We start from the raw sequence: 12,857 nt of genomic DNA, 5'->3' as shown, positions 1-12,857 counted from the left end.
TTGATGTATTATAGCTCTCTTTCTGGGATAACTTCTTTGTAATATAATGACTCAAAGATTCCACACACAAAAAAAAAAGTGTTTGGCGAATGCATCGCCCAGCCAAGTGGTGGAGAAAGAGATTACAATAGCTTTAGGCCTACAAATTTCCTCTTCGGCAACAGGTTTTTTTCTAGCGAGTGCTTCTGGGCATTTCTCCATTTGGACAGATGTTGGCTCGTAGACATATTGCTCCTGCTCGTTGCCACAGATGCTTGAGTTCTCAGGAGACTGTGCCTCATTTATTCTAGTTTTGTCCATGTTCTCGTGAGTTCATTGATCTTCTTCGGCAGCACCTGTGAGCGAGATTCCCAACTGTTCCTTTGGGAAGTCTTTCTGGCTCTTTGGTTTTCATCCACCTAGACCGGAGTTTCATCTTTTCTTTGTTTGGGTTTGCTATTGGGACTCTGGACTTTATGGACAGACAGGAACTATAAAGTCTTTGGTGATCCCAAATTTTCCCTGTTTGGCTTTTTTAAGCGTTCTCTGTAGCAATCCTTCTTTGATTGCTTGCAAACCACTACATAAATCATGATATATATCTAGCATACACTGAGATTTTCAGTTGATGTACTTTTGGCTGCCTTCTTTTTGAGGTCGCTACTCTTGTAATATAATTTATCAAAAGTTTTCACTAAAAAAAAGCGTGCGCACCTCGTTTTGAGGTCGCTACTCTTGTAATATAATCAATCAAAAGTTTTCACTAGGAAAAAAAAAAGTGTGCACACACACACACACATTCAGTTGTATGGGCATTCCTTGCTCAATGTTATTGTTTCTTCCGTTCCTCCCTTCCTCGCTCAATGTTATTGTTTAACCATTCCTCCCTGCATCAGTACCTTCAGGATGCACATTTTCTTGCATATCTTCCTCTGGCCCAGCTTGAAGTGTTCTATCACTGCATTTGATTTGAGTAGTAGCTGCTCCTCCTTGAAGGAGAGATGAAAGTATATTTTTTCTTAAATTTTTTAGTAGCTGCTCCTCTCTGGAGGATCTATGAATGTAGATAGATAGATTTGGGGCATGACTTCTCTTTTTAGTGCCTTTAGAGTCTTCTGTTTATTGAGACAGAACATAAACCAATAAATGTTCCATGCAGTGGTTCTGGCAATAAACTTTCTGAAACAAGACCCTGAATAGGATTAGTAATGGTAGGTATCGTTGTTTTTCTCAGTTTTTTCATACATACTTTAGAACAAGAACAAGATTAGGTTTTAGTACATTGAGTGAAACACTTGACGTTGATGATTTTATTAATTTTACATCTATATAGCTGCCATGCAGCACGAGTCCTGAGATTGTATTTGCTTGACTTGCTTGGTTATTATAGTGTAATTTGTAATTTTGACTATTGTGTACAAAAGTATATTTTTAGCCTGCTTCTTCTAAGGATTTTGGTTCGTGGATTTACATGGTATTACAAAAATCTAAACTCATCATTTTTTCATAATACCAACACACTGTGGAAGTAAATGGTACAAATAAAACTGTGCCAAAATCTTCAATTCTTGTTACAGTAAACTTACCAGCAACGATTTCTGAATGCAAAGAAAGATCATGCTTGCTTAATTTTCCTTCCTTTGCAGCTTTGCATACAGGTCGCCATTCTCTCACAATGCTCTCCAGATAATCAATGTCAGGTTGAAATAAATGTGCCATTTGCTTAATAAGTGCCAGACAGCAGCTCTCCCTCCTTAGTCTGTAGTGAGACTCAAAGCAAGAAAGAATACTCTGCCAGGTTTCTTCAAGCTGAAATTCCCCTGTCAAGGGAATCAGGGACTTCTTAACAAGTGTTACAGAAAACTCAAACCTTCAATCCAAGCAAGCATTGCACCTTAATTGCATGAACTTACCTGCTTACATTTACAATAACAAAGTTACAATCCCTGAGTATATTTCTCTCTGGCCTTGCCAAATTTACCTTCCAAATGTGTTCCGAAGGCCACTTGCACTAGAGCATCATAAGCTTCTTCCAAGTCATTCAGTGGGGGTTCCACCAGCATTTTATCAGGCACAGGATCACTGCAGAAGTGAGATATGAGTGGAGTAAGGAGGAAAAGGCACCGTCATTGATATGCGAATAGTAGAAAAAAGGTTGAAATTCCTCTTGTGAGGTGGGTGGATCCTGGCTGAATTTTCACATGAGAAATAAAACTCAAGAGTTATGGGATTTCGCAGAGATGAGGTGACAAAATTTTAAGAAAGGTTCCACACCTGTATAGATGTTCACAAGCAAAATAAATCTTCAGTCGAATAGTGCTAACATTCTTTTCAAATTGGGCACAATTCAAAGAGTATGACTTTGTTGGAATGGTGCCCCGAATTCTCCTAGAAGAAAGTGCTTGAGATTCAATCTGCTCCATTGACATAATTACTTGACCCAAAAGTAGGTCTCCACTGTTCCAAGATATCTGTGTCCACCAACAAACAAAGACAAGCTACGACAGTTGAGAATGTCATTTAACGACCACATTCCAAATATCAAAATGCATACATGTATGATGTCATATATAATGGAAGTATTTTCATTAAAATAAATACATAAATAGTGCATACATGCATAATGCCATACAAACGTTGTGCATGTATGATGTCACATTGGAGAGACCAAAATTTGGAGCATATGTTCACAATCTACGGGTCAAAACCTTCAGGCTTGTAGTCATCAAGGGTAAGGTTCACAATTATGTGCTTTTTCTTTTGGGGATAGTGCATCATGTCAGATTTTAAGACTCAAAATGAGATTCTAGAGAATATAAATGAAAGTTAATTGTTAAGTTCATTGCATAAAGACATCACTAGAACAAATGCGTGGATTTTTGCTTACTACCATTGTTGTAGATGCTTGAGCTTTGAGAATTGACATGTGATAGATATCTTTTGCCTAAATATTGTAACTCATAGAGTGTATTTGTTTTTTGGAGTACTCCTCATCAAGGACTTCGTACAGACAGCATATTTTTTAGAGTCAGGATACTGGTCTCCATGTACATGGGATGAAGAGCTTTTAGAGTAGAGCATGGATATCTTAATGGCTCCACATGCCTCACTACAATGCAGGTTACCAATGACCACTACCAGCAAGTAGTGACAGGGAGGAGACAGGCATTCCTTTCTTCAAGAGAAGGTAGTGAGAGAGAGACTGGATGCCCTTCAAAGGGAGGAGGATAAGCACCCTTTAGATCCATGGATTCATGAGAGGCCTATTGTTGCCCACCGAGAGCAGTAGCTGTTAGGAAATGGAGTCAAGATGAGCCAGCTTGGTGTGTTCTAGAGTGAGTTCTAGTCTAGTGTGTCCTATGGATGCCACATCACATTGGGAGCTATCCCATATGCATTGGTGTTCATATGTGTGTGTGTGTGTGCTCTATATAAGAGCTGTACTTGTCTAGTGTCAAATCAATCAAATGTGTGTGTGTGCTCTATATAAGAGCTATACTTGTCTAGTGTCAAATCAATCAAATATCAAGCCTACAAGCTCTTTGGTCTACATGTGCAATGTCATGCCACATGCATAATTGGCTTTGTTCCCACCTCAAGGCCTAGTGCATCAAGAAGGAGATCTCCACTCCAAGACAAATAGCACACTGGTTTAGTGGTGGCTAGTGTGTGACACTTGAGTTGATGAACCTCCAAGCCTAAACAAATCATAGCATTTCCAAGGCCTAATCCTCGTCTACCTCACAACAAACCCAACAAGAATGTGGTCATGTGACCATGGCTGGTCCACATCCCCTTTCCCTACTACCCCAACCATTCCTTTAGCACGTGGAACATCTATCCTCACATTAGAAGGTCTACTTTCATTTTGTTCATTGCTCTTGCTATTTCATTTCCATTTCATTATGTCTCTCTTTGAGTATTATTATCTCTCTCCCTAGCCTACCCTCTCTCTCTCCCTCTCCACCATGCACCTTCACGTGGTATCGGAGCCTCCTTTCCTACCTTTCCCTTCTCCATGCTCAATCTAGAGGATGAGGGAGCCCGCAAATGGAAGCCATCCTCTCCTCCATGATTGAGCTCCCTTTCACTCCTTTTTCCCCATCTTGTTCTCTTCTCCTACCTTAGCCTCACCTTCGGAAGCTATGGAGCTTGGTTTGTTGCCCACGTGAAAAGGAGCAACTCAATCACCATTCTTGTGGGCATTTGCGGGCGTCTTCGTAGAGGAAAAATACAGCCCATTTATTGCTCACAATAGCCCGTTTTTTGCTTTAAAATAGCTCTTTTTTGCCGTTTTGGGGGCATTTTTGTGAAGAAAATAGTTGCTTATTGTTATGGAGATTTTTCTACTACTGGTCGCCCTAAAAACGACCTCCTTTGAAGCTCGTTTTTGAAGAAACGGCCTACTTGAAGAGAGCTGTTGCTAGATCGACCATTGGCGTCATTATGCGTGCCATTGCTGCTCATTGTCTTTCTCCTCCACATGAGCTGAGCTATCCTCATTTTGCCCACAAATTTCTGCTTCATCTCCCACATAATGACATCTCTATCCTCCGCCTCTTCTGCCTCCAGTTTCAGTCCTCGGTTTCATCTCTTTTCTTGCTTCTAAAGTGCTGAAGACTGAAGTTGCCATATCCTGAGGTACACAATGAGTTCTCTCTCTTCAAACTCACTACTCGTGGAGAAGTTCAAGGAGGAAGGATTCCCTACATGACAAACTAAGGTTCAGTTCCTCCTCATGAAAGAAATGTATGGGATGCTGTTAAGGATGACACTCCCACAACGCATCCTCAACAACTCAAGACATGGAAGCAACACAACTCAAAAGCTATTGCTATCATCGGACTTCACCTCAATGATACTTTGATTCATCACATTGACTTCAAATCAACGACCAAGGCGATATGGGCACGTCTCGAGAATCTTTTTGGTAACAAAATCACAAACTCCAAGGTTTTCTTGAAGTTGCAATTTTATAATTTGAAAATGGAGGATAGTAATATCTTGAGTGCACATTTAGCAAAAATGCAATCTCTGTTAGAACATGAAGTCGAAGCGAGTGTTCTAGGTAGTCTAGGTGTGGCTTTCTAGTCTAGTGAGTCCTAGACATGCCACATGTCATATTGGGATATATCCCATATACATGTGTCCTTCTAGAGTCTAGTGTCACACACTATATAGTGTTGTACTTGTCTTGAGTCTTAAAATATCAGTTAACATCAAGCTATTTCTATCATGTGAGTACTTTGGTTATCATTGCTTTGCACGTGTATCTTCTTTACATTTCCTTTCCATTCCATTCTTGCATGCCATGTACCTTCATGTGGTATCAGAGCTAGCTTTCCTCAAGGAATGAGGGTGCCTTGAAGCTCACCTCAGACCTATGGAGAGGCTAGCTCCTCCACTCCCTCTCCTCGTGAGCTCCTCTTGTAGCTACTCGTGATTTCCTCTTCTCCTTAGCCTCTCCTTGAGGTGATGATCTTCATCAACATGGAGCTGCACACCTACCTTCCATAGCTGCATATGAAGGGGAGCGAAAGCAAAAGGGGAAGCACTCGTCATGGAGGAAGCGTCCTGCCCATCCATCGCTGCCACACCTACGACACAAATTTCAGTCTCCTCCCTACTGCAGTTCGCTACCTTAAGCAAAATTAACCCAAATTGAGGCTTCTTTCCGACATTTGGTGATTCTCGGACCGGCATTTTGAGAGTCACCATGTGAGTGCTCCATGTAGCTGCCCCATGGACTTCACCGACATCTTTATTGGGGCATTCCTACTTAGTGCCTTCATCGACACATAGGAATGGGCACTCATCTTCTGCCAACAGCTGCTTGGAGTACATCTCTTACTCAAAGAGATCTATATTTATTCTACAGCTTGACGTACTTGGGTTCTCTACCCTGGGTAGTCCCCAAAAAATTGATGTATTGAGTTTTGGTATTATTGAGTCTATAAAGGTCCTCTGCCTTGGATAGTCCTCCTAAAATGATATATTGCCGTCTTGTTTTTTTTGTGTGTGGCTTCCTACCATGTCCTGTTATGAAGCCAGGGGGGAATGTACTGTGGGAACCATGTATTGGCTTTGACAGGATCTCATTTTGCTCTAGTTGTCTAGACCTCTGAGTTGTTCATGCATCCATGCAAGATGGGCCTCTGAGCCATGCTTGATGAGCCTCTAAGTCCATTGTACCATGCTCACTAGCCTCTGAGCCATGCCCACTTGCCTCTGAGATTGTGTGGGAACCATGTCTAGTTCTGATTTGGAGATTCGTAGTCCATCATTGTCATGTTCTGTTCTTGGTTCCATTCTAGTAGTCCCTCACTTTGCCTTCATGGGGGGGTGTTAGAACATGAAGTCAAATTGAGTGTTCTAGATGGTCTAGGTATGGCTTTCTAGTCTAGTGAGTCCTAGACATGCCACATGTCATATTGGGATATATCCCATATACATGTGTCTTTGTAGGGTCTAGTGTCACACTATATAGTGTTGTACTTGTCTTGAGTCTTTAAATATCAGTCAACATCAAGCTATTTCTATCATGTGAGTACTTTGGTTCTTCGCACGTGTATCTTCTTTACATTTCCTTTCCATTCCATTCATGCATGCCATGTACCTTCAATCTCTTGTGCAACAACTTTTCAGCCTGAAGTGTCCCATGGACGACAAGGACAAAATAGCTGTCCTCATGAAGAGTATGAAAGGAGTCACTCGCTTTGAGCATACTCTTGAAATACTTAGGCTTGCCATGACTACCTTTGACGATATGGTGACTCTTCTTCTCGAAAAAAATCGCCAAAACAAAGATTTTCCGAACTCTTCTTCAGATATTACAAAGGCTCTTGCCTCCACTAGCAGATGGAAACCCAGGCCTACACCAGCACATGGAAAGTCAAAGCCATGCCTCTCAAGTGCACCTTTTGTAACAAGCTTGGCCATACGAAGGACAGATGCTACCAGAAGCTTGGCAAACAACAAACTAAGGACCATGACAGTTGGGTTGCATCCGCCACAAGTGACGATGAAGATGACGATCCTCCGACACAAGTTCATGCTCTTACTGCTGAAATCCGACATCTCTCTTTCCCTCCAGAGGACAACAGAGATAATGATCCATATATTTTCTAAGCATGTTCTATTTTGGGTACTCTGCCCTAGGTTGTTTCAAAAAATGAATGGAATCAATGATGTGTGTTGAGTCAATAAGGTTCTCTGCCTTGGATAGTCCTTCTCAAATGATATATTGCTTTTACATTTATGGTCTTTGGCTCCATGTCCCTAATTAGTCCCTGGAGCCAAGAGGGGGATGTATTGTGGGAGCTAAGTATTGACTTTGATACGTCTATTTATCACACCTAGCATGGAGTTCTAGGATGTTGGTGCATTAGCCTCCTAGACCTTTGAGTTTGCCATGCATCCATGCATGATGAACCTCTGAGCCATGTTTAGTTAAGCCTCTGAGTCTATACCATGCTCACTAGCCTCTGAGCCATGCTCACTTGCCTCTGAGCTAGCATGGGATCCATGTCTACCGTCATTGCATAGTTGGATGACCGTCATTGCATAGTTGGATGACCGTCATTGCCATGTTCTATTCTTGGTTCCATTTAGTAGTCACTCACCTTTCCTCCATGGGGGGGTGTTAGGAAATGGAGTCAAGATGAGTCAGTTTGGTGTGTTCTAGTGTGAGTTCTAGTCTAGTGTTTCCTATGGATGCCACGTGTCACATTGAGAGTTATCCCATATGCATTCATGTTCATATGTGTGTGTGTGTGTGCTTGATATAAGAGATATACTTGTCTAGTGTCAAATCAATCAAGTATCAAGCCTACAAGCTCTGTGGTCTACATGTGAGTACTTTCATTTTGTTCATTGCTCTTGCTATATCATTTCCATTTCATTATGTCTCTCTTTGAGGATTATTATCTCTCTCCCTAGCGTACCCTCTCTCTCTCCCTCTCCACCATGCACTTTCAGGAGCAACTCCTTGACTAGAGATTAGAGTATTGGCACCATGCTCAAGAGGTTTTTAGACCCAGATTTGGTAAAGATCTGACAACACTTCTTCTCCATCATGGGACGAAGAAATAGCGAGGAGGGAGTCATGCAGTTATAAGATCCTCACTAGGTTCTTTATATAGGATTCTCACTGAGTTCTTAAGGCAGATCCATGATAGTTAGACCGATTGCTATAGAGTAGATTCAGCATAGAGTTTGGAAGTACGTGCACGGCTCACTTGGATGCTCCCTTCATTATATAGGTGCTTATAATGGCACTTCTTGCCTTGCCAAAATGGCAGCCTAGGAGTCAGGAAGTATGTGGCTTCCTTCAAATTTTCAACCTGCATGCATCTCACCTTCTTCCAATTGGACAAGATTAAGGAGAGACACTTTTTTCAAAGTTTGGAGAGGATCTCCTTTCTTCTCTGCGTCTCCTTCAAGGTTTGAGGAGGCATTTCCAGCCTCCACCTTGGATTTTTGTTAGCTCTTCTTGAGCTGGTTTTTTTTCTCATGCATGGCATGATGTACTCCCGCATTAGAGCTTGCTCTTGCGGTTTCATTCATACTTAATGAAGTAATCTTTTTAGAAGAAAAAAATTGATGCCCCCCCCTCCCCCATGCCCCACCCCCCAAGAATCGATGTTGCTGCTTCTCTCTGCTAGTTTCCGTACACCTACTTCCGCTCATCCTTCAACTGCTCATACTGCCAAGCTGCTGCTCACCTTTCTTTTCTCTCCACTTCTGCCTGCTACTTTTTGGCTCTTTTTGCTGCTTTCCACTTCTTTCTCTGCCCTGCCCGCTTCTATATGCCTCTTTCTCCTCACACTGCTCTTTCGCATCTGCTCTAACCCCCTGACCACTCTCACTTTCACACAATATTACCACTCTTGCTCACACACAATTTCACATATTTCACTCACACTCAACCTTCCCATAACCCTCATTTACTTTTTTTTTTGGTGAAATCTTTGATTGATTATATTATATGAGTAGCAACCTCAAAATAAGGTGCTACAATTACATCAACTGAAAATTTTAGTATATGCCAAAAAGACCTCATGATCTATGCAGCGGCTCTGCAAGCAATCAAAGAAAGATTGCTGCAGAGAATATTTAAAAAAGCCAAACAAAGAGAAAGTAGGATCACCAAAGACTTTACAATTCCTATATGTCCATAAAGTCCATAGTGCCCAGTAGCGAACCCAAACGAAGAAAAGATGAAACTCCGGTCTGAATGGATGAAACCCAAATAGCCAAAAGAACTTCCCAAACGGAACAAATGGAAATCTCGCTCGCAGGCGCTGTCGAAGCAGATCACAAAACTCACGAGAGCACGGACAATGCCAAAACAAGTGAGGCACAGTCTCCGAAGAAGCAGAACATCTGTGGCAAAGTGCAGGAGCAATGTGTCGATGAGCTAATAGCTGTCCAAATGGAAACACTCCCAAAAGAGCTCGCCAAAAGAAAACATGTTGCCGAAGCGGTACTTTATAGGCCCAAAGTCGCTATAATCTTTTCCTTCACCACTTGGCTGGGCGATGCATTCGCCAAACAGAATCACCTCTCTCTGAAACCCAAGGTTGAGGCAAAAGGATTTTATACAATGCAGGTACAGTAATCTGAGATAGCCTCAAAGAACGAGAAGAGGACCCTGGAGAAGTCGAAGTCCAATCTTCCAGCCAGTCCTGGAGTTCCAAAGGAGGAATCGGAACAAAAGGCGAAAGCATAGAAGTAATTTGTCGCCACAAAGGATGATAATGAGAGCCCAATCCATATGTAGTGGCTGCTAGAGAAAAGGGGAGCACAGCACCAGCATCATCTATAACATCAGCAACCGAGGTGATGACTTATCATAAGAGCCCAAGGCTGATCACCTTGCAGAAATTGCAGCAACATTTTCCCCCTGTGGGCAAGGATATTCACATGAATATCCGTGATGTTCAATCCACCATGCATCTTGGGAAAACAAATGTGATGTATCGAAAGCAGCCTGAGACTTTTTCTGCCATGTTTGGATCGCCAAAAGATTCTCATAAAGACAGACATGAAAGATGTAAGATCCGCCTTAGTGAACATGATCAATGGCAAGTAAAATTGAATATATGCCACAAGGATGGATTGCACTATTCGAAGACGAATGTGCAAAGGCCAGGTTGCCAATTTCCAATACTCAAGCTTTTTCCGAAGCTTAGCCAAAACCCAATCAGTTTGTTGTCGGCGAGTGAGTTCCTACCCCAAAGGGTGACCAAGATGACGAACAAACTGAGTGGGTGGAATGATATCCCCGGGCCATAACAAACTATGCCAGTCTTTGGAATGCAAAGGGAGCAGCTTAGACATCTGAAAATTAACATGAAGACCAGCTGCCAAACCATAAACAGAGAGGGCTTGCATCAAGGCACCAAGATCATGGGGCGTATTCTTCGGGGTAAAGAAAGAATCATCAGCATAAGCTTGAGCAACCATGTTGCGATTAGCATCCAATTCCAAGCCATGAAGTGATCATGTAGCCACAAGATGATCAATATATTGCAGCATAGGATGAGTAGCAATGGCATACAATAAAGCACTGAGAGGGCATCCCTGGCAGACCGAACAACGAAGAGTCCACTCATCAGAGATATCCCCAGAAAGAATGCAAGCCGCATTGCTATCTATGTAAAGCCAGTAAATAGCCTGCTGCATTTTTTATCCAAACCCCAAAGCTCGCATAGTTTGCGAGATGAAATCCCATTGAATTGTGTCAAAGGCTTTTGCAATATCTACTTGCAAGAGTAGAACATCTTGCTGCGTGTATTTGGCATATTCAATCCCAATATAAGCATTGGCAATGTTATCTGTGATATGGCGACATGGAACAAAGCCATATTGGGAGAGATGCAACCCATCATGCAAATAACCTTTAATCCGATTAACCACCATTTGGCAATGATCTTGTAAATGACTAGCATGAGCGTGATTGGCCTCCAATCACCAAGTGAATCACATAGCTGCTTTTTTGGAATCAGCTTGAGAAGACCCTTTTTCCATGACACAGGCATCTGCTGATTTTGCCATGCTTTATTTACCATTTGCAGCAAGGTGAATTTAAGAAGATCGCAGAATGCAAGAAAGAATTCAACAGTGAGATCATCCCATCCTGGAGATTTCCATCTGCCACAGGATCTCAGTGCATCAGACAATTCCCTTTCAGTGAAGGGATGTTCAAGTTCCAAAGCCTGAGCCTCAGGCAGAATTGGATGAATATGCTACAAAAGAAGCTGATGTGTAGATACTACCCGAGGAGAAAGAGTATCCACATGCCCAAATTGAGTGGAGAAGTGCTGCATACATAAATCAGCAAGCTTTGAACGAGATGTTGACCAAGAGCCATCAGGCATCCGGATCCGACAAATATTGGCAGCTTGTCTCTTATAGTGTAAACTCTTAAAAAATTGCTTCGAAGAGCAGCCTTTATCCAAAAATGCCTATTGTCTGGATCGAGTTTCCCATTTAGCAAGCTTTCTACGATCATTGGATTGAAGAGAGAATTGAGCCTGACATAAGAGCATGCTTTCCTCTGAAGACAAAGGGCGAAGATGAGCAAGCTCAGTCAAACTCTGACAAGTAAAATTGGCATGTGCTACAGTCTCCCTTGTGGCTTGCATCTAGGATTTGCCATAATCTCGAATAACTGCTTGCATCCGAGCAACAAAAGCCTGCCAGGGATAATCCAAACCAATGTGTATCTGACGAGAGAGAGGCTGAATAGCATCAGAGACCAAGGCTTTAAAGTCAACATGCTCCAGATAACTTTTATTAATCAGCAAAAGCCTTCGGCAATGCAATCTGTCAGTGGGAAATTCATGTAAGGAAAGCCTCAACCAAAGAGGAGCATGATCCAAATGTGTGAAAGCATGATCAACCCAAATTTGACAAGTAAAGGCATCACAATGCTGTGGATCAATCTGATACCATCCATCCAAGCGTGCCCGATAAGAAGATTGAGCATTATGCTGAAAGGTATAGCCCAGAAGCATGGGCTGTAATTCCTTCCAGAGTTCAACCAGGCGCAACTGAAGCAAAAAATCAGACCGTGCATATGTTTCAGAAGCCAACATATGAGTGTGGCCTGAGGTGTTATCACCCGATTGAGGGGCATTATTAAAGTCAGCACAAATGAAGGCATGTTGTCGCCATGGATAAGTATGCATGGCAACCCAGATCAAAGCTCTATCACGAGAAGATTGGGGGGCATAAACCGATGCAAATTCAAAAATTTCCCCTTGAACAAGGCATTGAACAATAATCCATCTACCATAGCGATCATTGAGAGCCACAACAAGTTGAAGGTCGTGCTTTACCAAAAAAGCCACACCAGAAAAGGAGTGCTCTCTAGCATAGAAGATATCATAACCATCAAAATGGCCTATCTGACCAGCATACATATGCTGATTATGCTCTTGCAAAGCAACTATATCAGGCTGCAATTGCCTAATATACATCCAGACCACTTTCCATTTGCGACCATCACACATTCCCTAACACACTTTAGATGATCAAGCATCTTTACAGTTATGGGACATGTATGTACAGCAATTAATGGGCTGTCTACGTCTTCATTTCCACCTCAATGTCCGAGCCTCTACCCTGGGATGAAGCACCAGCCTGAGGAGAGGACAAAAGTGCAGCAACTTCTTCAGGAAACAAGGTCCGATTTGCAGTCACAGCAGCCCAGGTCAAAAGCCAACACCAGAGTTTTCAACAGATGTTTTCCCATGAGAGGATGCACCACTCCAAGTCCAAGAAGGCAAAGGTCGCCTGGGGGAGATCACTTTGCGAGGAGTTTGCCATCCATCAATCAAATTTTTTCCCCCCTTCCCCTGAGGTGGAGAGGA

The 12,857-nt window shown here is 42.4% G+C and overlaps 1 protein-coding gene across 2 annotated transcripts in view; it reads right to left on the bottom strand.

The window, feature by feature from the left end:
• LOC147904271 (uncharacterized) overlaps window positions 1-12,857 on the bottom strand; it is an 86,046-nt gene that overhangs the window by 63,508 nt on the left and 9,681 nt on the right. For both annotated transcript variants that reach the window (XM_087393832.1, XM_087393840.1), the window contains exons 4-6: window positions 2,254-2,450; window positions 1,961-2,061; window positions 1,566-1,799 (exon numbers count right to left, since the gene is read on the bottom strand). In XM_087393832.1, the coding sequence (XP_087249958.1) occupies window positions 1,566-1,799; window positions 1,961-2,061; window positions 2,254-2,450 (532 nt within the window). The remainder of the gene's footprint in view (window positions 1-1,565; window positions 1,800-1,960; window positions 2,062-2,253; window positions 2,451-12,857) is intronic.

This window comes from Dipteris shenzhenensis, chromosome 2 (genome assembly GCF_047967505.1).
Source record: "Dipteris shenzhenensis isolate YYH24624 ecotype China chromosome 2, Dip_SZ_1.0, whole genome shotgun sequence".
Taxonomy (NCBI): Eukaryota; Viridiplantae; Streptophyta; class Polypodiopsida; order Gleicheniales; family Dipteridaceae; genus Dipteris; species Dipteris shenzhenensis.
This window is presented reverse-complemented; position numbering and strand designations above follow the sequence as displayed.